This window comes from Henckelia pumila, chromosome 1, assembly GCF_033568475.1.
Source record: "Henckelia pumila isolate YLH828 chromosome 1, ASM3356847v2, whole genome shotgun sequence".
Lineage (NCBI taxonomy): Eukaryota > Viridiplantae > Streptophyta > Magnoliopsida > Lamiales > Gesneriaceae > Henckelia > Henckelia pumila.
Genome location: NC_133120.1, coordinates 144,136,778 through 144,161,923, shown reverse-complemented (window position 1 = coordinate 144,161,923; position 25,146 = coordinate 144,136,778). Strand labels below are relative to the sequence as shown.

Below are 25,146 nucleotides of genomic sequence, written 5' to 3'. Positions count from 1 at the left end.
GCTCAGGTTTCCCCTTAAAAGGAGATTTAGTCATTTTTCCTTTCAGACAGGATTCACAAGTAGGTAGAGAGTTAATATCAGACATATCAAACATGCTCTCTCCCACTAGCTTGTTCATCCTCCTTGAGGAAATATGACCTAGCCTAGCATGCCAAAGGTTTGCCGGGTTTTGGCTATCGATTTTCCTTTTGTTTGTTGTTGCCGGTTTATCAACATAATTTATTGGAACGTCTTTTAGTTTTAAGTTATATAGATCATTTTCAAGTTGTTCATTTCCAATCAAACATTCATTCTTGTAAATATTGCAAATCCCATTCACAAAATTGCAAGAATAACCATCTCTATCAAGCATAGAAACAGAAATAATGTTTTTAATCAAATCTGGAACAAATAAAACATCTCTCAAAAGTAACTTAAAACCGTTCTACAAAATTAAATAAATATCTCCCACAGCTTTAGCTTCAACTCTGGAACCATTTCCGAGCCTCAGCTGGGTCTCACCCATTCTAAGCCTGTGACTTCTTGTCATCACCTGCAAATCATTGAAAATGTGAGATCCACATCCGGTATCCAATACCCAAGAAGTAGTATTAAGTTAAACATTTATTTCAATATAGAACATACCCTTCGCAGTTCGCAACTGCTCTAGATATTCCTTGCAGTTACGCTTCCAATGACCGGGCTTCATGCAGTAATGGCAAACATCCTTGGATTTTTCCATGTTTGAAGCCTTTGTCTTGTACTTCTTCTCGGGTTCGATTTTCTTGGGTGGGGCAGAACGTTTCTTATCCTTTGTACTTGGCCCCTTCTTAGCAGAAGAAGAGGAGCCCACCAAGAAAGCCGGTTTATCCTTCTTTAATGTGGATTCATATGTCACAAGCATATTGACCATCTCTTCAAGGGAGGCCTCTATCTTGTTCATATTGAAATTCACCACAAATCCGTCAAACGAAGAAGGAAGAGACAGAAGTAGTAAGTCCACGTTGAGTTCATGCTCCAACACCAAATCAAGGGTTACCAACTTCTGTATGAGCCAAATCACTCGTACCCCATGATCACGGACCGAAGTCCCTTCATTCATGCGACACGTCATTAGCTCCTTTACAGTAGCAAACCTTTCAGCCCTCGATTGAGCCCCAAAAAGTTCCTTGAGTTGTACGTGAATGTCAGCAGCATTCACGGTGTCCTCAAATCGCCTCTGGAGTTCATCAGACATCGAGGCTTGCATATAGCATTTGGCCTTGATATCATGGTCCCACCATGTATCAAGTTTGGCTAACTCTTCCGGACTTATGTCAGCTGGTGCTTCCTTCGGAGGAGATTTTTCTAACACGTAGAGCATCTTCTCCGAAGTCAAGACAATCTTCAACTTACGGAACCATTCCGTATAGTTTGCGCCAGTCAACTTATTTTGTTCGAGGATCGAGAAAAGTGGATTACGCGAATTCATCTTTATGAAATACTGAAAAGAAACAGACAAATATCAGTGATTGTTTAAGTAATTTACTAAGACATAAAATAGGCAAAATTTATTTTTTGAATCTCACTCCTACTATTTTAACGATTTCACTACCCTCTAGTAAAAACGGGAAACTGTTTTCCTTAGTGAGAAAATGGAGTCCAATTGACAAACTATGGTCCCAAATAATATCAGTCAACCATAATTTTCAAAATGTAGAGCCCAATTGCTTCCAAAGCAACCTCCACGTGTTTACCTCATGTCCAATAAGGGCCCAATAATATGACGCCGATTATTGTGACATGTCAAGATGACCCATCAATATTAAGTTGTGATGGACGGTCGCCATGTGGATCCCCCAATAATATGAGCCGATCCCATGGGAGTTCCACCCAACTTACAACATGTGTCGATCCAATGTACAGCTTTTCGACGAACGGGCCCCCCCAATAATATGAGCCGGACCGTATCCGCGGGTAGCATCTCATACATTGATCGTTGATGGAAGGTAGGAACATTTAAAAAAATTTAAATTTCTTTTATTTATCTTGATATCAATTTTAAATCATATTTAAAATGAGGGATTTTAATTATGAAAATTTGTCTCATCATTTTTAAAATTTTGTATGCTTGCCGGATTCACACAATTTTGTCTAAAACATGCATACAACAATAATATCACATATTATATAGGATGATCGATTCCATTTCTAATCGACCCGTGGTTGCCAATCACGAGTCTTAGTCCAATCCTAGGTAATATGCAGTATGCAATGCAATCCTATTACATTGAGCTTCCAACTTACATTTCTTCTGTCTTTATTGTTTGTTGGGCCCACCTCCGTCTTCAAATCTTCATCTCCCACTATATCTAATGTATTTACAATAAATAACAATGACAAGTAGGGGATACATTTTTAAGGGGTTGGAACGGGCCATAAACCAAGCCCACTTTTATTACATATGACAATTCATATTGGGCCATAAACCAGGCCCATTAATAAATCCAACAACAATAAAAACAAATGTAAATTCCTAACATACACCTACAAAATTGGTCATGGCAATCGATCATCATTATCCAATAACATTTAATTCAAAATTAATTTATTGGATAACATGCAATGGAAATTTAAATTTAAAAGGATAAAATCATATTCCATATATAAAATCTTATTTTACATACAAAATCATATTTTATCTTTTTATCAAATAAAATCATATTTTATCTATAAAATCCAATTTTATACATAAAATCATATTTTACTCAATATATCCATAAGATCATATCTTATCATCAATTGTACCAAAAATAATTAATTTCAAAATTCAATTTAACGTATAAATTATTTAAATTTTCCAAAAATTCAAATTTATCCAAAAATCAATTTTAAAATTTTCGGACTCGAACAATTCGATCCGACGCCTCGTGGACCAATCAAAAACAATTTTCGATCGCACCAAAAATAGAATTTTAACATATTAAAATTTAATTTAAAATTAAAAATTAATTTCTCCGCGGGCCGCCCAGGACATTCCCGGGCTGCCCGCGCCCCCTAGGGCTCGGGCCGGGCAGCCGGCTGCACCTAGGGCAGCGACGATCGCTGCCCGGGTTTTTGCCCAAAATTTTTTTTTTTTATTTTTAAATATTTATTTTGTTTCAAAAACCGAGGCTTAAAAAATTTTTGTACAATCGATTAATTTAATCGCTTGATCTGAGCAACCTGGCTCTGATACCACTGTTGGAGAACGCGGCGATCAGATCAATCAGAATTGATACTCGGTGCAGCGGAAGTTTAAAAATTTTATATGAAATGATTCCATAGTGGGTATCAAAACCTTACGATTAAATTGTGTGTGTAAAAATTAAATAACAATTATAAATTTTTACCTTCAATCTCGAATCGAGATTTTGGACACCAACAGATTGCTCTGCTCTTGTTGTATATCCCTGGAACTGATGGACGAACTGTTCTTCAATCAGGTCCACGAATGGATATTTAATCCCTCTGATAAATTGCACTAGAAAATCTATCAGAAGTTTCTACGAAGAGATTAACGAATTTGATCCGTTAAACCAGACTGTAATTCAAAATTCACAGACTGGATTTTACCGAGCAGAGGGAAAAAGGGGGCGGCCACTTCAGAAGAAAAGGACTAGGGTTTTTCAAAATTTTGTGACCTGTTGTATGTAATTTTTGTACTGCAATAACTTATTTATAATGTAGGCCGCTAACAGCTTAGGGCCCATTAGTCATAAGTTCAAGCCCGACAAGCAAAGCCCGCATGTTCCGAAATTAATATAAATATAAACATGACTCCGATTGATAAACCGATTTCACCAATGTGCACAGAAACCATTTCTGCACCTTTTAAAGTCAAGATAAATTTTTCTGAATCCGAATTCAGTGATTTCCAAAAATGCCCATCCCTATGTCATTTTAGGAAATTTTACTCCTCTACTCTTAAATAAGAAGTCCAAATTCTTTGTTCATTAAATTTAACTCTTTAAATTTAACTATCTCAACGGGGATTAAAAATCCATTACTCTGTGTGACCCTCAATGGTTCAGGGATACAGCTAGCCGTGGGCTCACAACTCCTTGTGACTCGGAACAACAATTTCCGACTTGCCCATCGAATCATGGTAAGAGCGCCTAGCAACATCGCCCCATGATTCCCTAGGTATCACTGATAGTGCCTGCAAGAACCAATAGATTTTGGTTAGCGTACAGTACGGTCCCTTCATCCATATATCCCGATCGAATCAACAACCATTGGTAAATCGAGAGTCGTTCGAGATTCGATAACTATGCAATACATCTTGAAGATCAAATAGTGACATCGCATGTGCTACTAAGAAACCATTTCTTAAACCACATCATGTACTCTGGCCAGAGATTCGTCACACTAATATCTCCTCAGATCGCATAGGATATCCACACTCGCAAGTATGTGGTGAATCCTTGACAACAAAGCATCGACTCCTATATGTGTTGTAACTGTACCCAATCCCGACACCTGATGACCCCAATAGAGTCGGTAAACGAGTCAAAGCACAGTACTAGCATATAGAGTCTCAATGATGTTTCAAGTAGTAAGGACTAATGGTGTACAACCAAAACCGCGGACTTTATCCACTCGATAAGTGATAACCACTTGGAAAGTCCGGATAGGGTAGTTCGATCATTCATCGTATGAATATCCATTTGCATGCTTCGAACATCTCTATGTTCCTTACCAATGAAACGTGGTACTCTGCATCGCAAATGCTAGTCTCAAACTCGAGCGATCCTTATCCTTGTTATCGGACGGCTCAATCGACTAGGAACAGTTTAGAATACACAGTGACTATAAGATGTGTTTCATGATAGACATCTCCATGTTCTACCACATCTTACATACACTATAGTATATTCAAGGTCTTTATCAAAACAACAATAGTATATCACAATATAACAATATGAAGAAAGATAAAGTCATTGCCATTAATAAAAGTGTAAATTATATTAAACAAAAGATTGTTTATACAAAGAGTCATCAAAGCCCTTAGCCACAAGTTGGCTCAACGGGCACCTACTCTTTCAAAGGACTAATGGTGTACAACAAAAACCGTGGACTTTATCCACTCGATAAGTGATAACCACTTGAAAAGTCCGGATATGATAGTTCGATCATTCATCATATGAATATCCATTTGCATGCTTTGAACATCTCTATGTTCCATACCAATGAAACGTGGTACTCGGAATCGCAAATGCTAGTCTCAATCTCGAGCGATCCTTATCCTTATTAACGGACGGCTCAATCGACTAGGAACTGTTTAGAATATACAGTGACTATAAGATGTGTTTCATGATAGCCATCCCCATGTGCTACCACATCTTACATACACTATATTATATTCAAGGTCTTCATCTAAACATCTTATAGTATGTCACAACATAATAATATGATAAAAGATAAAGTAAATGCCATTATAAAAGTGTAAATTATATTAAACAAAAGATTGTTTATACATAGAGTCATAAAAGCCCTTAGCCACAAGTTGGCTCACCGGGCACCCACTCTTTCAAAGGGTCACTACATTTATGGTATCAGAGCATGCATAGTATTCTTGGGATTTAGATTTTGCATAAGGTAACCGTGAGGTTAATTTTTGTAGATGGCAAATTACGATGATCAGAGTAGCCATGGTAGTTCAGGTGTACGCTGGGGAGATGATGATCGAGAGCATCGTCGGGAATGCCATCATCGTCGTCATGACGAAAAACGTTTCAGTGTACGTCGATTCTTATAGATGGGTCCTAAGCCCTTGGTTGGAGGCGAGTCTTTGGAGGATGCGGAGAACTGGCTAGATCGTATGGAGATGACTTTTCAAACGTTTTGCTGTACTGAGGAGCAGAAGATGAAGACACTTGGCTATCTTCTGGATGGGCGAGCCCGTAAGTGGTGGAGATTCACTTCTGCACCCTTTGTTGCGGCGATAGGAGTTGCCACTTGGGGTGAGTTCCGCACAGCTTTTCAGAAGCTGTATTTTCCTCCTGCACTCCATTTTATGAAGGCGGGTGAGTTACTGAGTTTTGCGTTATGGAACCATGTCTATTGACGAGTATCAGCAGAATTTCTTCGATCTGTTATCTTATTGCCCCGAGATTGCTGACAGCTCTGATATGAAGTATAATCTGTTCCTTCAGGGCATTAACCCTGAGATTCATGACCGTGTGGCGGTCGGTGATGATATGACCTATGAGGGTTTGGTGAGCCATTGTCACCAGGTGGAGGATAACATTCGGCATAACAGGTCCTTATTTCAGTCTAGGCCTGCGAGTTCTTTGGGTCCCCGTGCTCAGACTTTCAAGAAGTCCGGATCTGCTTCTTTTTCCTCTGGTTCCACTGGTGTTGTTCGTTTTGGGAAGAAGGAGAAGTGTGACCATTGCGGTAAGAACCATCCGTCAGACAAGTTCCGTAGAGATTTTGGAGCATGTTTCGGTGTGGAGAGGTTGGTCATATCCGGAGGGATTGCCCACTATCTGGGGGAGTCCGCCTCAGGTTCAGGATCGGGTTCTCAGGCCACCGTTCAGCAGAGGTCGCAGGGAAAGTCTGCTGGGAGTTCTAACTTGAAGCCGCGAGCTTCTGGCCAGGTGTTTGCCTTGAGGCACGATGAGGAAGTGGAGGAGAATGAGAAGGTCATCGCAGGTAAATTTCTGTTATATGGTATACCTGATCTTGTACTTATTGACACTGGTGCATCTCATTCCTTCATTTCTTCACGTTTTGTTAAGAACCATAAGTTACCATGCAATGCACTAGACGTAGTAGTTTCTATTTCTACTTCGATGGGTCAATCTGCTTTGGCTAAGCGTCTAGTGATGGGTTGCCCTTTAGAGTTCGAAGGGAACATTCTGATATCTAATCTCATGGTTCTTTTGATGGATGATTTCGATTGTATTCTTGGGATAGACATGCTGACTACCTATCAAGCTTCAGTGGACTGCTATCAGAGATTAGTACGCTTTCATCCGGAAGGGAATGATAGATGGTTTTTCTATGGTGAGGGAGCGCGACCCCCGATGCCACTGGTATCAGCTTTGAGAGCATGTCGAGCTCTAGAGTCTAGCGAGGAAGGTTACCTCATCGATGAAGTTGATTTGTCCACTGAGAGCATTGGGTTAGAGAGTATTTCAGTTGTGGATGAATTCCCAGATGTATTTTCAGATGAGATTTCGGTTACTTCACCTATTTCTTGAGCACCGTATCGTCTAGCTCTGTCGGAGATGCAAGAGTTGAAGAATCAGTTGTAGAATCTTTTGGACAAGGGGTACATTCATCCTATTTCATTTCCTTGGGGAGCTCCTGTTCTCTTTGTGAAGAAGAAGGATGGGTCTATGCGGCTATGCATTGACTATCGGCAGCTGAACCGAGTTACTGTGAAGAACAAGTATCATTTGCCTCGTATTGATGGCTTGTTTGATCAGCTTCAGGGTACTTAGATCTACTCCAAGATTGACTTGAGATCTGGGTATCATCAGATGAGAGTCCGAGATCAAGACATAGCCCAGACTGCATTCCGTACTCGCTATGAGCATTACGAGTTTCTAGTGATGCCTTTCGGATTGACTAATGCGCCGGCTATATTTATGGATCTGATGAACCGTGTCTTCACGGAGTTTTTGGATAAATTTTTTGTGGTTTTCATTGATGACATTCTGTTGTATTCGCGTAATGCGGACGAGCATGTTTCTCACTTGAGGTTGGTACTGCAGAATCTTCGGGATGAGCAGTTATATGCCAAACTGAGTAAGTGTGAGTTTTGGATGGATCGAGTGGTATTTTTTGGCCATATCATATCCAGGGAGGGGTTTCTGTTGATCCAAGCAAGATTGAAGCTGTGCTTAATTGGTCACGTCCGACGACGGTCGCTGAGATCCGTAGTTTTTTGGGTCTAGCAGGATATTATCATCGCTTCATTCTGAACTTCTCGCAGCTAGCTTGACCTTTGACGCAGCTTACCCTCAAGGATGTTGATTTCGAGTGGTCCTCAGAGTGTGAGGAGAACATTTGTGAGCTTCGATGACGGTTGAATTCTGCACCGGTGTTGGCATTACCGTCAAGATCTGGAGGGTATGTGGTGTACACAGATGCTTCTCTTCAAGGGCTAGGTTGTGTCCTGACTCAGAATGGGCATGTGATCTCATATGCTTCAAGATAGTTGAAGCTGCACGAAGACAATTATCCAGTTCATGATTTGGAGTTGGCAGCTATTGTGTTTTCTTTGAAGATCTGGCGTCATTATCTGTATGGCGAGAAATTTGAGATCTTCACCGACCACAAGAGTCTCAAGTATTTGTTCACTCAGGCAGAGTTAAACATGAGGTAGAGACGTTGGATGAACTTGCTTAAGGACTATGATTGCGAGATTAAGTACCATTCGAGAGCTGCTAACCTCACCGTTGATGCCTTGAGTCGCAAGGTGCGACTATCCGCACTTCAGACTTGTTTGATGTTTAGTGCGATCGGGGAGTGTTGTTCTTCAGGGTATAACTTCAAGAACAAGAAAGGTATGCAGAGTATCCAGATGTTTGCGATATTATTTGAGACAGCTTTGTATTCGCGGATTCGGAATGCTCAGATGTCTGATTCGAATACCCAGCATTTGGCTCGTCTAGCCAATGAGTGTAGCACATCTGGATTTCACTATCAGTCAGATAGTTTTCTGTGTTTATCTGGTAGGCTTGTGATTCCGTAGTATGAAGAGTTGCGAGAGGAGATCTTGTCTTAGGCACATCGCACTAAGTTGAGTATTCATCCGGGGAGCAACAAGATGTACAAGGATCTACGCACTCATTTTTGGTGGAAGGGGATGAAACGCAGTGTGTATCAGTATGTTTCGAGATGCTTTGTTTGTCAGCAGGTCAAGATAGAACACTAACGACCTGGAGGTTTGCTTCACAGTCTGCCTATTCCTGAGTGAAAATGGAAGCTTATCACGATGGATTTTGTGACCCATTTGCCGATGACCTCGAGGAATTGTGATGCTATCTGGGTTGTGGTGGACCAACTCACCAAGCCAGCGCATTTCATTGCCTATAGCCGAGAGTATTCTGTGGATCGTATGGCTTGGTTGTACATTCAAGAGATCGTTCGACTCCATGGAGTGCCTGTGAGCATTGTCAGCGATCGAGACCCCAGGTTTACTTGTAGGTTCTGGGGGGAGTGTTCAGCGTGCGATGGTCAATACTCTCAGTTTGAGTACTGCCTATAACCCGGAGACCAATGGACAGTCAGAGCGTACTATCCGTACTTTGGAGGATATGCTTCGAGCATGCGTTATGGATTTTGGTTCAGCCTGGCAGGATCACTTGCCATTGATTGAGTTCGCGTACAATAACAGCTATCATACTAGCATTGGGATGGCACCTTTTGAGGCATTGTACGGCGACGTTGTCGTACTCCACTTTTCTGGGAAGAAGTGGGGGAGAGACAGGCTGAGGGACCAAAGTTAATCCAGCAGGCAGCAGATGTTGTGGATCAGATCAAGAAACGGATTAAGATTGTACAGGATCGTCAGGCCAGCTATGCTAATACCATGCATAGGCCTTTGCAGTTTGATTTTGGGGAGAAAGTGTTTCTGAGAGTTTCACCTTTCCGCAGGATTCTCAGATTTGGCCTCAAGGGATATTTGTCTACTAGATTAATCGGTCCATTTGAGATCTTGGGGAGCGTTGGCGACTTAGCTTATCGTCTGGCTTTGCCACCGTATCTATCCAGTATTCACGATGTGTTTCACGTATCTCTGTTGCGACGGTATGTGGCGGATCAGTCTCATATTCTGCAGCTGTCTGAAGTCTAGGTGGATACATATTTGACTTATGTAGAGAGACCTATTCGTATTCTGGATCATAAGGATAAGGTCTTGCGGAATAAAGTCATTCCTCTGGTTTTGGTTCAGTGGCAGCGCCGAGGCACTAAAGAAGCCACTTGGGAACTCGAAAGCATGATGCGTTCAGAACATCCTGAGTTATTTTGATTTCATTTTCGAGTTGTATTCAATTATAAACCCTGTAAACTTTTGATTTGAATAAAGATGTTTATGCATGATTTTTCGGTTTCAGTACTTAAGATTTGATTTCGAGGACGAAATATCTTAAGTGAGGGAGAATGTAGTAGCCCGTAACCAATTAAAGAGATTAAGGAACTAATCATAATTACTTGGGTTGAGTTCGGATGCTACGAAAGGGAGATTGGAGGCTCCGAACAGGATCGGACGATTCGAAGCCAGGATCGGAGGCTCCGAAGGTGTTCGGACGCTCCGTCGGCAGGTTCAAGCAGCCCAATCGTAGTCCAGTATTATGTCATTGCTTACGTCAGCTAGATGACATCACGACTGACGTATTATTGGGACTTCGGATGGCCCAAAGTCAAGTTCGGATGGCCCAAACGTGTTCGGAGGCTCCGAAGTGGGGTTCGGATGGTCCGAAGTCAGTCTATAAATATGGGGAGCCGAGCCTCATTTTGAAATGCACCAATCACCCCTTTTCTCTCGATTCTTTGGTCTTCCAGCTTAGATCTAGGGCATTCTAGGCGTTCCATTGGGAATTCGGAAGTGGCGTAGTGATCCAGGCCTCGTAGCGGAGCTGTGGCCTAGTTTTGATGCAATCGACAGCAAAGGGCTGACGACGGATGAAGGTATAGTTTTTGCTTCCTAAAAATATTTAGGAGTATGCAATAGCTTAGTTAAGGCTTTTAGGGCACTATAATGATATTAGTTTCATTTGGCAGTGTAGTGCGGACTATAGGCATAAACCTAGAGCTGGTAGAGCTTGATTAGCATTTGAGGTACGAAAGTACTGTTTGAGATATCCTGACTGAGTATGCATGTATTATGTGACTGCATGATTTATATGACATGATTTTATGCTGCATATATTTGCATCTTGAGTTATCTCTTTGAGATGTCTGTTAGTAGGGTTGTACCCTATCCTGTTAGTGGATGGACTTCCATCGATTTGGGTCCGGTGTATCCACTAATATTTCGGTATGTGAGCCACCTCCTGAAGCGACGGCACATCGTGCTACATACCAGGGCCCGGTCTGTGTTTGTTATCTGATCCTTGACCTCGAGTCTGTAGGGAGTTCACTTTGCATGCATGTATACTCATACTCTCGTGCTGAGCGTTTTATGCTCACGTCTCATACTCTGTGTTTTTGGATACCCTGTTCCATGGGGCAGATTTGCGATTGGATGAGGCGGGTGGATCCAAGAGGGGCTAGACAGTGGTTGGCCAGCTGGAGCTTCGCCTAGGGTTTATCTTTCGTATTGGGTTGATACATTTTTTGATTTGGTTGTATAACTATTTTGGTATTTACAGATTCCTTTCTTTGGGATTGTATTATTAATTATTGTTTCCGCAGCTTAATTATGGTTTACTATTTGATTAAGTTAATTGCATGTCTAAGTTCTGTTTAGTAGGTGATCTCGATAAGGGTCACTACACCCGAGCTACTCATGACCGACCAGAGCTACTCATGACTGACCTAAGCTACTCATGACTGACCAGAGCTACTCATGACTGACCCGAGCTACTCATGACTAACCAGAGCTACTCATGATCGACCAGAGCTACTCATGACTGACCCGAGCTACTAATGACCGACCTAAACTACTCATGACCGACCTGAGCTACTCATGACTAACCCGAGCTACTCATGACCGACCAGAACTACTCATGACCGACCTGAGCTACTCATGACAAATCGAGCTACTCATGACCGACCCGAGCCCATGTTCAAATCCATCAACCCTTGATCATTCTCATGCCATGTATTCTTGATCTTGACTTGTGCTCTTGTTAATAAAATATTTATTAGTTCTAAACATATATAACCATTTTAATATTGTAAAATGGAATTGGGCTACTACATTCTCCCCCACATAAGATATTTCGTCCTCGAAATCACATCTTAAGTACCGAAAATAACACAACATGTAGAAACATTATTTTATTCAAATGCCAACATTTTACAAGGTAAAACTTAGTACAATACTGAAATAAAATCAAAATAACTCAGGATTTTCTGAACGCATCCTGCTCTCAAGCTCCCAAGTGGCTTCTTCAGTGCCTCGGTGCTGCCACTGAACTAGAACCAGAGAAATAACTTTATTCCGCAAGACCTTATCCTTATGATCTAGGGTAGGAACTAGTCTCTCTATATAAGTCAAATCAGTATCCACCTGAACTTCAAATGGTTGCAGAACATGAGATTGATCTGCCACATACTGTCGCAACAGGGATACATGAAACACGTCATGAATACTCGGTGGCAAGGCTAGTCGACAAGCCAAATCACCAATGTTCTATAAGATCTCAAACGAACCAATAAATCTTGGAGACAGCTTACCCTTGAGACCAAATCTGAGAATCTTGCGGAAAGGTAAAACTGTCCGAAATACTTTCTCCTTGACATCAAACTGCAGAGTCCTACGCTTAGTATTAGCATAGCTAACCTGACGATACTATGCAATCTTAATCCGTTTCTTGATCTGATCAACAATATCTGCGGCCTGCTGGACTAAATCTGGTCCATCGGCCTGTCTCGCACCCACTTCTTCCTAGAAGAGTGGTGTACGACAACGTCGCCCGTACAACGCCTCAAAAGGTACCATCCCAATACTACAATGATAGTTTTTGTTGTACGCGAAGTCAATCAATGGCAAATGATCTTGCCAGGCTGAATCAAAATCCATAATTCTTGATTTCCTGAATCCTTCAGATTCTCTTCATGGAAATACTCATTTTTATTCTGTTGACTCAAAAGTCGATTAGTAACATACTTAGTACTAATAATCTGGTTCGAATAGTGAAATCTATATCATAATTTGAGATAATTCTCAAAACAACAATACTGATTATCCTATCACGGATAATAGAAATCCTTGCTGATTTTTGACTTACGCTATTAGATGAACACAACCGTTTCATCCCTTCCTTTCGAAGTCCTCAAATCAATTCAATCTAGCTAACTTCTGACTCGATCCTATCAAATCAGATACATCAATGGTCTAACGCATCCAATAGACATTCCGGAAAACCAGTGACAACCATCCCGCTAGACCTAGTAACAAATAGATCTCAGCTGTTGTCCTTTTTCCACGTCTACACACTTGATGCTATCCTGTTAGTACCCATTTGAAATTCAAACACTTTCTAGATCAAAATCTGAGGAATATTTTACACAAATACTTGTGAAAACATACCTGAATACTGAATACCTGAGTACTGTACTCATCTTATCAGTTTTTTTTAGTGATTAACATTGCTCAATCCAAAATGATGTTTTTACAAAAGAAACATTAATCTCCCTCATTACTGGGTTACAACATCTGTATCTGCCACAGATAAATCAAAACATAGTTTACTGGTTCCCAAAATCACAAGTGTTACATCTTATCGTTCCTTCTTAACTGAAGAAAATCCAAAAGATGAACTAACACATTTATTGAGAAATTCTGAATATACCTTACAAACCATGTTCTTAAGCATACGAGCTTTACAAAACTGTTTCCAGTACTTTCTAGTCCATAATATCCCAAATCAGTACTGATTAGACTTAACATCCGTATCCATTACTTTTGATCCACTGTAGCTCATATCTAGCCCAAAAGGATCTATCAATTAAATCTAGCATTCACTAATTCTCGATTTTCCAGAATCTCACACTAATGATCAACAACTATGATCTTTGTGATTCTGTTCAACGAGAACTATCTGAATCCAAAATACTTGGAATAACAAGTTCATTATCCTTATCTCTAACGATGTCAGACAATAATCATAGGTAATCACTAGCACAAATCCTGCACCAAACTGTTCTTATCATCAAATTGTTCCTGTCCAAACCATATACACTAGTATAATTAATTTTCATACTAATGATTATTCTATTTCATGTACAACCTCGGTCACTATGAAATATCATTTCATATCTTTGACATAGTCGGAATATAATCCAATGATCATTGATAACCTACATGGCTCGATCAACAACTCTGATCTCGTTGCCATAAGTCTACTAATTACTAACACTTGGAATTACAAAGTTCACACTGAACTCATCATTCCTATCTCTGTCAGAGTCAAAAAAATAGCTAAGGGTAGTTGCTGGCACTAATCCCGTACCAATCTAGACCTACTACCACTGATTACATCCACACAAGATAAACACAAAAATGAACAAAGCCAAAGCAGATTTTCCCTTAATCTGATATTTGGTACCTTCCTTGACCCAAAGGAATGTCACTCTCCATCTCTGACGAAGTTAGACTATACTCTAAATACTCACTAGTAGAAATCCTTCCACCTACTAGATCTATTTGTTTAGTAAAATCACAATATCGAAAACAAAACCTAGCTGCTCAGAATGATCACTTTTCAAGGAAAATTTCTTCCAAGACTAATCCTTACAATAGAAATCCAACATCTGTATCTCTGACGAAAGCCAGACGATAACTAAATCTCTACGAGAGAATCCGAATAACAATACCCCTATTTGACTGGTACAAAACACAAGACTGAGGTAGTCTCCCCATGAATAACCATCTGAAGCAAGCAAAGCTCTCAGAGACCCTCTGAAACACGAAAGGTTTCCAGAGAAATAGAAACATGGGGGTCGCACTTCCTCTCCGTCTAGTCATATATCCACACAGTCCACAGTACTTGGTATAACTCATCACTTTACCCCTGATGAAAACATATCATCCCTGGCAATATTATATCTTGATGAAATATTATAGGGAATACATCTAGAACTATCCAACTGAAAACATGCAATTACCCAGTAAGTTACTATAGTTTAACATTGATCAACTAAACACTGGATTAATCTCAAGAAAATATCAAAAGATCAAATACCAAAATCACCAATCTCAGTTCTATAAAATTCTTATTACAATCCCATGTAATAGAAAAATAACTAGAATCCAATTACATCGAATGATGTACAATCTTAAACTGAAACTGGTACAACACACATCTAGAATCATTAAAACCAATGATTCAATACTTTAAACTGAAATATTGTTTACACCCAAACACAGTATTTATAACCCAAGTTAATCCAACAATATCAGTACTATGTCCCAAAGAATCTTATTGCATGCTCTGATACCATAAATGTAGTGACCCTTACCGAGATCACCTAATAATCAGAAACTTAAGAATGCAAATAACTTAATTAAACATTAAACCAAAATAAACTGCGGAAGCAATAAACATTATACAATCCCAAGAAAAGGAATCTATAAATACCCAAATAGTTATACAACCATATCGAACAATGTATAATCCCAAATACATAGATAAATAAATCCTAGGCAAAACACCCAGTTGGCCGCCCACTGCCTAGTCCCTCCTGGATCCACCCGCCTCATTCAATTGCAAACCTGCCCCATGGAATAGGGTATCCCCAAAATAATACGAGACGTGAGCATAAAATGCTCATCACGAGAGTATGAGTAAACAGTACTATATGAGTGCATAAATGCAAGTGTACCGACTCCCGAGACTAGAGGTCAAGAATCACATATCAAAGACAGACCGGACCCTAGATATGTAGCAATCTGTGTCGTCGCTTCAGGAGGTGTCTCCCATACCAACTGTGGATATACCGGATCCAAATCGATGGAAATCCATCCACTAATAGGATAGAGTAAAACCCTACTACAGGATATCTCAAGGATATATATAAGCTCATCATGAACATGCATGCAACATGCGATCATGTCATAATATATGCAGATACAATCATGCCATATAAATCATGCAAGCACATAATACATGCATACTCAGTCAGGGTATCTCGAACAGTACTTTCGTACCTCACACCAAAGTCTGAACTAAGCTGGAAGAAGACAACCCCTAGCTGTCTTAGGTCCAAGCCCGACCCGACCTGGTCACAAACCTGACCCGAATTGCTCCTTGTCAAGCCCGACCTAAACTGCTCTTGGTCAAGCCCCGAGCTGAACTGCTCCTTGTCAAGCCCGACCTGAACTGCTCCTTGTCAAGCCAGACCTGAACTGCTCTTGGTTAAACCCCTAGCTGAACTGCTCCTTTGGTTAGGCCCCGAGCTGAACTGCTCCTTGTCAAGACCAACCTGAACTGCTCCTGGTCAAGCCCCACCTGAACTGCTCTTTCCATGACCAAACACTACCTTGGTTTCCATCATGATCGACCCGATCTACTCATGACCGACCAGAGCTACTCATGACTGACTCGAGCTACTCATGACTGACCAGAGCTAGTCATGACTCGCCTGAGCTAATCATGACCTACCAGAGCTACTTATGACCGATCAGAGCTACTCAGGACTGACCCGAGCTACTCATGACCAACCAGAACTACTCATGACCGACCTGAGCTACTCATGACTGACCCGAGCTACTCATGACCGACCAGAACTACTCATGACCGACCTGAGCTACTCATGACTTACCCGAGCTACTCATGACCGACTCGAGCTACTCATGACCGACCCGAGCCCATGGTCAAATCCATCAACCCTTGCTCATTCTCATGCCATGTATTCTTGATCTTGACTTGTGCTCTTGTTAATAAAATATTTATTAGTTCTAAACATATATAACCATTTTAATATTGTAAAATGGAACTGGGCTACTACACACATTGTGTTCCATGATCATGCAAATAGTTGCGCAATATAAATATAACATTTGGTACATCCAATACTGGCCAAAAACAATATGGGTACCGTCTCATATTATCCAAAGCTAGTATACTCATTCATTTTTTGGAAAGGCACCTCCGACGCTCATCTCAAAATACCAGTCCCGTACAGCAACCACAAGTACATACAAGACATCAAAATGAATTTTTCATTTATACAAATATTATCATCATTTTCATAAAACATTCTTGAATGAAAATAATTCATTTCATGTTCATTCATTTTATGCTCATAAACTTTCATGCTTGGAAAACATTTAGGCGATTTAAAAGAAGGTGAACATGTCCCATAATTTTTCATAAAATATTATGATTCATACATAAAATAACATTCATGAAAGAAATACTTAGACCATCATGCGTTATGCATAGTTAGAGATCCATGTAAGCCGTTCTCCAAGTTCTCGACGAAAACTTCATTCATCAAACAAACAAAAGACCTGAAAAGCACCATCACATGCATTTTAGGACATAAACGCATAAGAGAAGTTGAAAAATCGCATTTTAGAATTTCCAGACAGAAACCCTATGTGCCCCATTCCGTTAGGGCGTGCGTTCTTCTTGCATTTTCAAGCAAACACGGCCAGAGATTTTCTTTTCATTTCTCATTCAAAAACCTTTTAACGAACTCACAAACACCTACCAATCGACACCTATCAAAGAATAGGATTAAAAACACAACATATGGCCCATAAAATTACTCATCCACAATATTTTTGAATCTAAAAATGCATCAAACTCAACCCAACACCAAAAATTCAGGTTTTTTATTCTTTAAAACTCTTGCTAACAAAACATATCAAACATAAAATCTTCATCAAAAATAGATTTTGGAGTCTTTGGAAACCTTTAAGGATGCATATACGTACACAAAACATGACATGACCAAATAAATAGACCTCAATACAAGTAAAAACATCATTATAACGACTCGTACCCATGAACATAACTAAAAAAATACATCAAAACTTCAAATCATCATAAAAATATTTTTACTCTTTTAAAATCCTTAAACACAAAGAAGGATCCTAATTCTTTGAGAACGTCTTACGCTTCACGGATACATGTCACCGTACATCGTTCTTTTAAAAAATCATGGGGATTTATCGCAACTAAACATCATATAATTAGAATACACACATCAATATCAAAAAAATATATAATATTGCTTGGATATTGGTTCAAATATTGAATAAAACTTGTCTTTTCTTTGTTGGTATGAAAATCCAAACTTCGGAAACACGATCCTAGCCTTTTCTCGAATTAGCGACGCCAAAATATTCTTGAATGGAGAAGTGGATTTCAAAGAGTTTAGGGTGAATGGGAGAGGCGGCTGAACATGAAAGGAGATAAAATAAAGGGTTCGACGCTAACTTTTGAATGCGTAAAGTTGGATTCTAATCTTTAAAAGAATAGTCTATGGACCGGATGTTGCCCCATGTAAAAATAATTTCCTTTCCTAAAATTTAATATCAAATAACATACATAAATATTTAAATAAAAACTACATAATAAACTCATACTTCTTTAAAATTCTTAAACATTACTCAAAGGCAAGTCTCGATTCCCTTCGTCACAGAAACTATACCCATACCTGAAAAAAAATAAAAATAAAAAATTTTCATTAGAATATATCATTAAAACAAATAAACACATAATTTTTGTAATAAGTTACTCAAATATCTCGTGAGTGGATTTGGGGATTTTTGGACATTACAAGCAGAACTTCAATACCCATTCTATATGTGGATGTATCAATGACATAAATGAGATATCCTTCATTTCTTGACTCTAAGGCATGATAAACCCTTCAAATCCAACACTAAAGACATCATAGATCGCACTCCCTCACCATAAAATAACCAACTATCACCCACAACTGGACGAAACTGCACCAATCTCTAATAGCAGTCCACAATAGCTCGATACAAGGTGAGAAGATCTATCCCCATAATACAGTCAAAGTCCTCCACCACTAAGATCTTCAAATTTTCGGTTAACGTATGTCCTTCAAACTTGAGAGAACAACACATCACTAGATATTTAGCTAAAATCTCCTAACCTATCGGAGTATACACAGCTAAAACAATGTCTAAGGACACATAGTGCAACCTATTCCTCTTGGAAAAAGTGGCAAAAATAAAAGAATGTGATGCTCCTATATTTATCAAGACAAATGTGAGTATTCCGCATAACATAAAACTACATGCAATAATATGCTCGCTCTCAGCATTGGTTTGATCCTAGTTGAGGGCAAACACCTATCCCTGCACATGTGGATTCAAAGTAGAAGTACCATGTGGAACTTGTGCCTGGCTTGGCTAAACAGAAGAATGAGATCCACTTCCAAAAGTATACAGGGTGGGACAGTCTCTCCTTATGTGACCCATATCACTGCAAAGAAAATAGGCATCAGAGGCCTTATGACACTCCTCCGTCGAATAAAATCTCCCACAGTGATCACAATGTCCCGAATTATTATTTACGGAATGGAACACACCACTGATACCATAAAAAGAAGACTTAGAAACCTAATTCTTGAATGATTGTGCCCATAGGCCAAGAGAACTTCCAGGATGGGAAGACTGCAATAGCTTCGCATGGTTCACACCGATCTATGCCTGATGAAAACGTTTCACCAAGCCCTCATAATAATTCGAATCATCACAAAATGTGACCCAATAAAAAATATCCTGGTTAAGACCCTGTAGGAAGTGATCATATGGCTTCAGAACTGGCGCCAATGTGCGTACAAAATGACAATAGATCGATGAATTTCTACCGGTACTCATCGATAGACATTGATCCCCGCTTCAGATTAAGAAACTCAATCGATGTCACCTAGTTGACAGCTGGAAGAAATGCAACTTCATAAAAGCCTTGCGGAAATTATCCCATAAAACCTAACCTTGCTATTGGATCAACTGGGCAGACACAGATCTCCAACATTTTCGAGCGCGTCCCTTCAACATAAACATAGTAGCCTCCATATTTTGCTCCTCAGAACAGTCAAAGGCACAAAAGCAACTCTCCATCCGCTCAAACCAATCTTTCGCTGCCTCAAGAGTCTTGCCTCCTACCAAAGGCTTCAACTGTATCTGTAGGAACCTCTGCATCTAAAAACAACATTGACCCTCACGATGGTAGAGGTGTCCATGGGGACATCTATGGAAATCCTCATCTTATCGTCTTTATCCACCATCTAAAAAGAGTAATGCACATAAAAACCGCACACTAAGTCCCAAAATACCATGCATGCTTCGATAGCCTTCACTTGTTCCTTAGAATTCTTTTTAGTATCACTTGGAAAAATTCCTTGAGTTCTCCCAGCGATGATGTTTGCCAACTATCCCAACCGAGTCTCCAAATTCCTAATTGAAGCATCTTAATTTTGAAATCTATTTTCTGCAAATGATATGAAATCAGTCATCAACTCCTCCAAACTCTGCTTCTTGTCTTGATGCGCAAATCAAAGTGGAAGTCTCACAAAATTCTACTGATTCTTATTCTGGTTAGACCATGAGAAATTTGGGTTATTCTTCCATCCCAGATTATAGATATTCGAGCAAGGGTTGTTTGTTGGCCAATTTCCAACATAATTTACATTCTTAGCTTGTTGAACAGCAGCAGCCGCACCCCCCTCCATACACATATTACATGTGATAGTCTGAACCTTCATTGATGTCACACTCATAATATCTATTTTCTTTTTCAGAGCTTCCAACTGTGCAACTATATCCGTGAAATCATTGATTTGACGAACTATAGTTATCTTCTTTGGAAAATTCCTATCTGACCGCCACCGGTATGTGTGTGATGTTATATCTTCTAACAATTCATATGCCTCTTCCGGTGTTTTTCTCATGATAGTACCTCCTGCAGATGCATTAATTGTTGAACGATTAGCAAAAAATAAACCATTATAAAAGGTCAGTACCTGAATCCAGACAGACAGGACATGGTGTGAGCATCTCCTTGGTGACATCGCTCCGCATTTTTTGCATTCTTAAAGGGCAAAATATAATTTGAAAGAAAATATTTTGTCATCATCTCCCAAGTTGTTATGGATCCTACAAGAAAATAATTTAACCTAGATTTAGCTTAATCTCGTAAAAAAAATGTGAATAAACGTAACCTAATAACGTCATCAGTAATGCCATTTTTCTTAAAAGTGTCACAATGCTCAAGAAATTTTGTGATATGTGCGCTAGGATCATATGTTGCAGAGCCTCCGAATTAAACTGATGTTTGGATCATCTGGATGGTTGTCGGCTTGATCTTAAAGTTATTAGCTTGAAATCTTGTCTTTGTGATGCTAGAAATGTTGACAAGGATATTAGGTTATACATAGTCCATCACATCACATGTCGAGTAACTGGATCCTCAGTGTTATTACGTTTTGCCATTCGTGCTCGAGTTTTCCTTCGTCTCCCAGGAAAATTTCTTTCATTTATTTATCAAAAGGCTCATGTTTTTGTACTTCACGTCTTCACATTCACTAGAAAAGAAATTCCTGCAAGAATAAATAATAAAAATATAATCCCACGAATGAATTAAAAATAAGAAATAAAATAAATAAATAAATATCTGAATTACAGTAAAACAATCTCTTGTAATATTGCTAAAAATTTGTAGCGTCCGAAATCGTTACGTAAACCCGCATGCATAACTAAGGAATTTAATTATTTAAAAAAAATTTAAAAAGGGGTTAAATAATTTTTATGTGTCATTATGTGACATATGTGATTAATTTTTATGTTTTAAATTTTATTATAGCATTTAACCCGTTATTTGAAATTTATGAATATTTTTGAGAGGTTATTTTGGGATTGCGTAGACGGGACCGTATACGAACGAGATAGAAGTTTTTCATCTAAAATTATGTTTAGGATTTTTAAGAGTTATAAATAATTTTTTTAAGACTTATTTTATAGAAAAAACTATGGGCTTATATATATATATATATACATATATATATATATATGTTTAAAAGCCCGTTTTCCACATAAATAAGCCATTTTATGGACTTTAAAGATGCTTTCAAAGTCCCAAAATTTATTATTACGAAAATAGGAGTTTTAAATCTGACATATTAGTGTGCTTTAATGTTTTAAAACTTGGTTTAATTATTTATTAATCCCAGCCCATTATACATACAAATATATATTAAGTTTTGAGCCTCATTCTTTCCCAACCTCGCGTTTCATCTGATCACACTACAAGAAAAACGCAAAAAAACAATGGATTTTATCCGTTGTCGTAGGGGGTCTAAAACTATTGTAACTGATGGTGTTGTCAAAACTAAATCTCTACAACAACGGATAAAATCCGTTGTCGTTGCCCTCAAAGACAACGGATTTTATCCGTTGTCGTAGGCACAAATCCGTTGTATTTGAAAGAAACGACAATGGATTTTATCCGTTGTCGTAAAGGCGCAGTTTTAACAACACCATTAGTTACAACAGTTTTAGACCCCCTATGACAACGGATAAAATCCGTTATCTTTTTCTATATAAAAAACAAAAATAATAAAAAATTTTATATAAATTTCAATATTATAAATAAACCAAAATTTAAAATTTCATAAATAAATTTAATATACAATTTTTTCGTATTACAAATCACTCGAAATTAAAATTCTAATTCAATGCATACTACAAAAAAATATCGACAGGGTGGTCCGAATCTTTGCATCCTTAATGGTGTAATTAGCTCCAGCTCACATCAACTACTCTTCGATCTTCGGTTCATCACGGGCAATGTGTCTGTGGTAAGAGAAGTTGTGGAACAAAGCCTTGATCTCCTTTAGCTTGGTCTTGGCAACATCAAGCTCTCGGAGTGCACGTAGAGCCTAAGATCTTCGAATAAAATAAGCCCGGAAAGTAATCTGAATCAGCGCCGCCGCATCCTCCGGAGACAACAACCTTCTCTTACCCCTACTATTCTCCACTCTCTTAGCATAAGACTATAGTCCACAAGAAGCAATAACACAATACATCAAATATAAGCCAGAAAAATTGAAAATGAACTATTTTGAGAACCCTTTTTTCACGCTTTGCATAGTTATATCAAAATCTTGGCAGCCAACACTCAGAGATACAGTATGAACGAAAACAAAAGTCCCATAAACCCTAACATTACAAGCTATCCATTTACTCTTCCTCTTTTCCACAAATTCCAAGAAAAGGAACATGATGGCCAATAAAATGCATTAAGTAATGCAGCCGGCATCCTAGTGTTTAGGAAATATTTATAATATCAGATAAAATATATAAATATGCCAAAAAAGTATTGTAACATTTCGTTGTCATTCCAGTGAGTGGATAGAATGTCAAGCATTGGCTAAGTAAGTGGTCAGCACGATCATACTAAAAATTACAAGAAGTTAATTTTTAATGAATAAAAAGGAGGATGGAATCGAAGAAGGACGAATGCAAGAACAATTAATATTAACCACCAACTTGAAAATTTTTTTTGGCCCAGTTAACAAGAGAAAAAACAAATCAAAACACAATGGGCAAGTGACTACACATGACTTATCGGTCAGGGTTTAAGCCACCAATACGAATTGCTAGAACTTGGAGCAAGTGGAGGCAGACAACGGTACCTACTTTGATGGAGGGAAAAGAAAATGAAGTTGGAGGAGAAACAATTGGTGGGCTCCTGTCTGAAGTAAATATCACGTGTACATACTAAGAAAACTCTATTGTACATACATATTAATTGGAGAGATACTAATTGGGCAGAGATGTATACATACTAAGAAAACTCACATGATGTAGAACTTGTTTTCTTGTGTACCAATGGACATCAATGGTGTTTGCTACCCTGTCTGAAGTAAATCTCACGTGTAGAGGCTGCTCAAAAGCACAAATTTTATGAACTTTTATCCTGAATAAATGGCTTTGATACAAGATTCTTTGCCAAGATTCCACAATATATGATGATAAAGATGTGTTTCGATTCATCTCGATTGAAATGAATAATCCGTCTATTAGATTACTAATCGAACAAAGTTTTTAAAATTGGACTTCTACACAAGAATACATATAAAAAACAATAGTACCTGATGGATGTCTCCCATGAAATGAGACAGGAACAGAAGTGCTTCTGTGAGATTATCTGATCATTTTTCAAGAAATTATGTTTGTTTTAGGCATATTACACATCATATGTGACAAGTACATATATAAAGGCAGAGTATGAGAACTAAAACCATTCAAGAAACCGATGCATTAAATTGAGAAGCGGCGTTGAGATCGCGGTAGCTGAGAAGCTGGCTGGTGTAATTTTTATGCGACGCATCTGTCCTGTATGCCTTCTTCATCTTTGCAGTCCCCTGAGTTGTAACATTATATAACATTGTTTCAACTTTTATATTTTGATATAAGAAAGAGAAGAAACATGAAAACAAGCAAGATTTTTTTTATAGACCCACTATTGTATTGATATGTGCATAGATCATCGGGAGTGTCAATGTAATGCAGAGCCGATGACCAGTGATACTGGAACTTTATGTGATCCGCCCACGAGCACACGCTGCCGAGATCACCACCCGCGTAGGTCGGCAAAAGCCGCGACACTGCATCCGCCGCTGCCTCGCATAGCCTAGGCTGCAACCGATATGGGAAAATCATTAACAAGAAATGAATACCTTGAATCCAGAAACACTGGTTTTCACGTCACAAAAAATAATAGCGAGGAAAGGCTAGTCCAAAAGTGAAACCTGATAAATTCTGCAAATGATGAGATGACCATCGATTCCCCATCCTTTGGCTACTGGAATACAAACAAGTAGAGCTATGAATAGTAGAAATTGAACTTTGGACTCCATTTTTGCTTCTCCATAGCAACAATGATGACTATAATGCAAAAATACTTTAAAAGTTCAAGAAAGAAAACATCTGAAATTAATAATTAATAACAATATCAAATTATCACCATAAATCCGATCTTCGTACATAATCCTATCTCTACAAAATGAGTAAAGCCATAAACTTAGATTTCCGAAAACTTTCCAAATTCAGCTCATCGACACATGAATACAAAATCAATAAGAGACCGAATCAATCTTTGCGAACATAATCTCACCTGCAAACTCTAAATCATTTTCCAAAGCAACGATATCGATCCATCCGTTAGTAAAGTGTTGCCTCGGAGCTGAATGAGGCGCATTACATCCACAGTCCTAACACCTTCATCTTCATTAGCCTTTAAAAATGCCCTATCGCAATCTCCCTTAAAATGCAGCAGCTGCAAACCTACTAAAAACAAATGCTATTACAAATAATGCTGACAAAAATACAAATTCTGAGTCAAATGCACAACTAAGACAACATACATTTTCTTCAATGTAAACAAGTATCTGAGAAAACAATAATTTTTTAATGTAAACAACATAGCAATCAAATATTTTTCACATTGTCAAAATATCAAATACTAGGTC

General features: G+C 38.7%; 1 protein-coding gene across 6 annotated transcripts; it reads right to left on the bottom strand.

The window, feature by feature from the left end:
* Positions 1-22,258: 22,258 nt before the first annotated feature.
* LOC140874595 (endonuclease 2-like) lies at positions 22,259-24,933 on the bottom strand. Of its 6 annotated transcripts, none has more exons than XR_012148157.1 (7): positions 24,792-24,933; positions 24,427-24,562; positions 24,139-24,313; positions 23,917-24,039; positions 23,767-23,822; positions 23,474-23,557; positions 22,259-22,665 (listed from the first exon to the last, which is right to left on the bottom strand). XR_012148157.1 is itself a non-coding variant. In XM_073277909.1 (4 exons), exons 2-4 carry the CDS (start codon positions 24,532-24,534, stop codon positions 23,993-23,995), a joined length of 330 nt encoding a protein of 109 aa, XP_073134010.1. In that variant the 5' UTR covers positions 24,535-24,562; positions 24,792-24,933; the 3' UTR covers positions 22,259-23,992. The 6 variants fall into 6 exon arrangements, 1 of the variants encoding a protein (XP_073134010.1); XR_012148158.1 differs by having other exon boundaries at positions 22,259-22,639; XR_012148159.1 differs by having other exon boundaries at positions 22,259-22,636.
* Between the last annotated feature and the right edge of the window lie 213 nt (positions 24,934-25,146).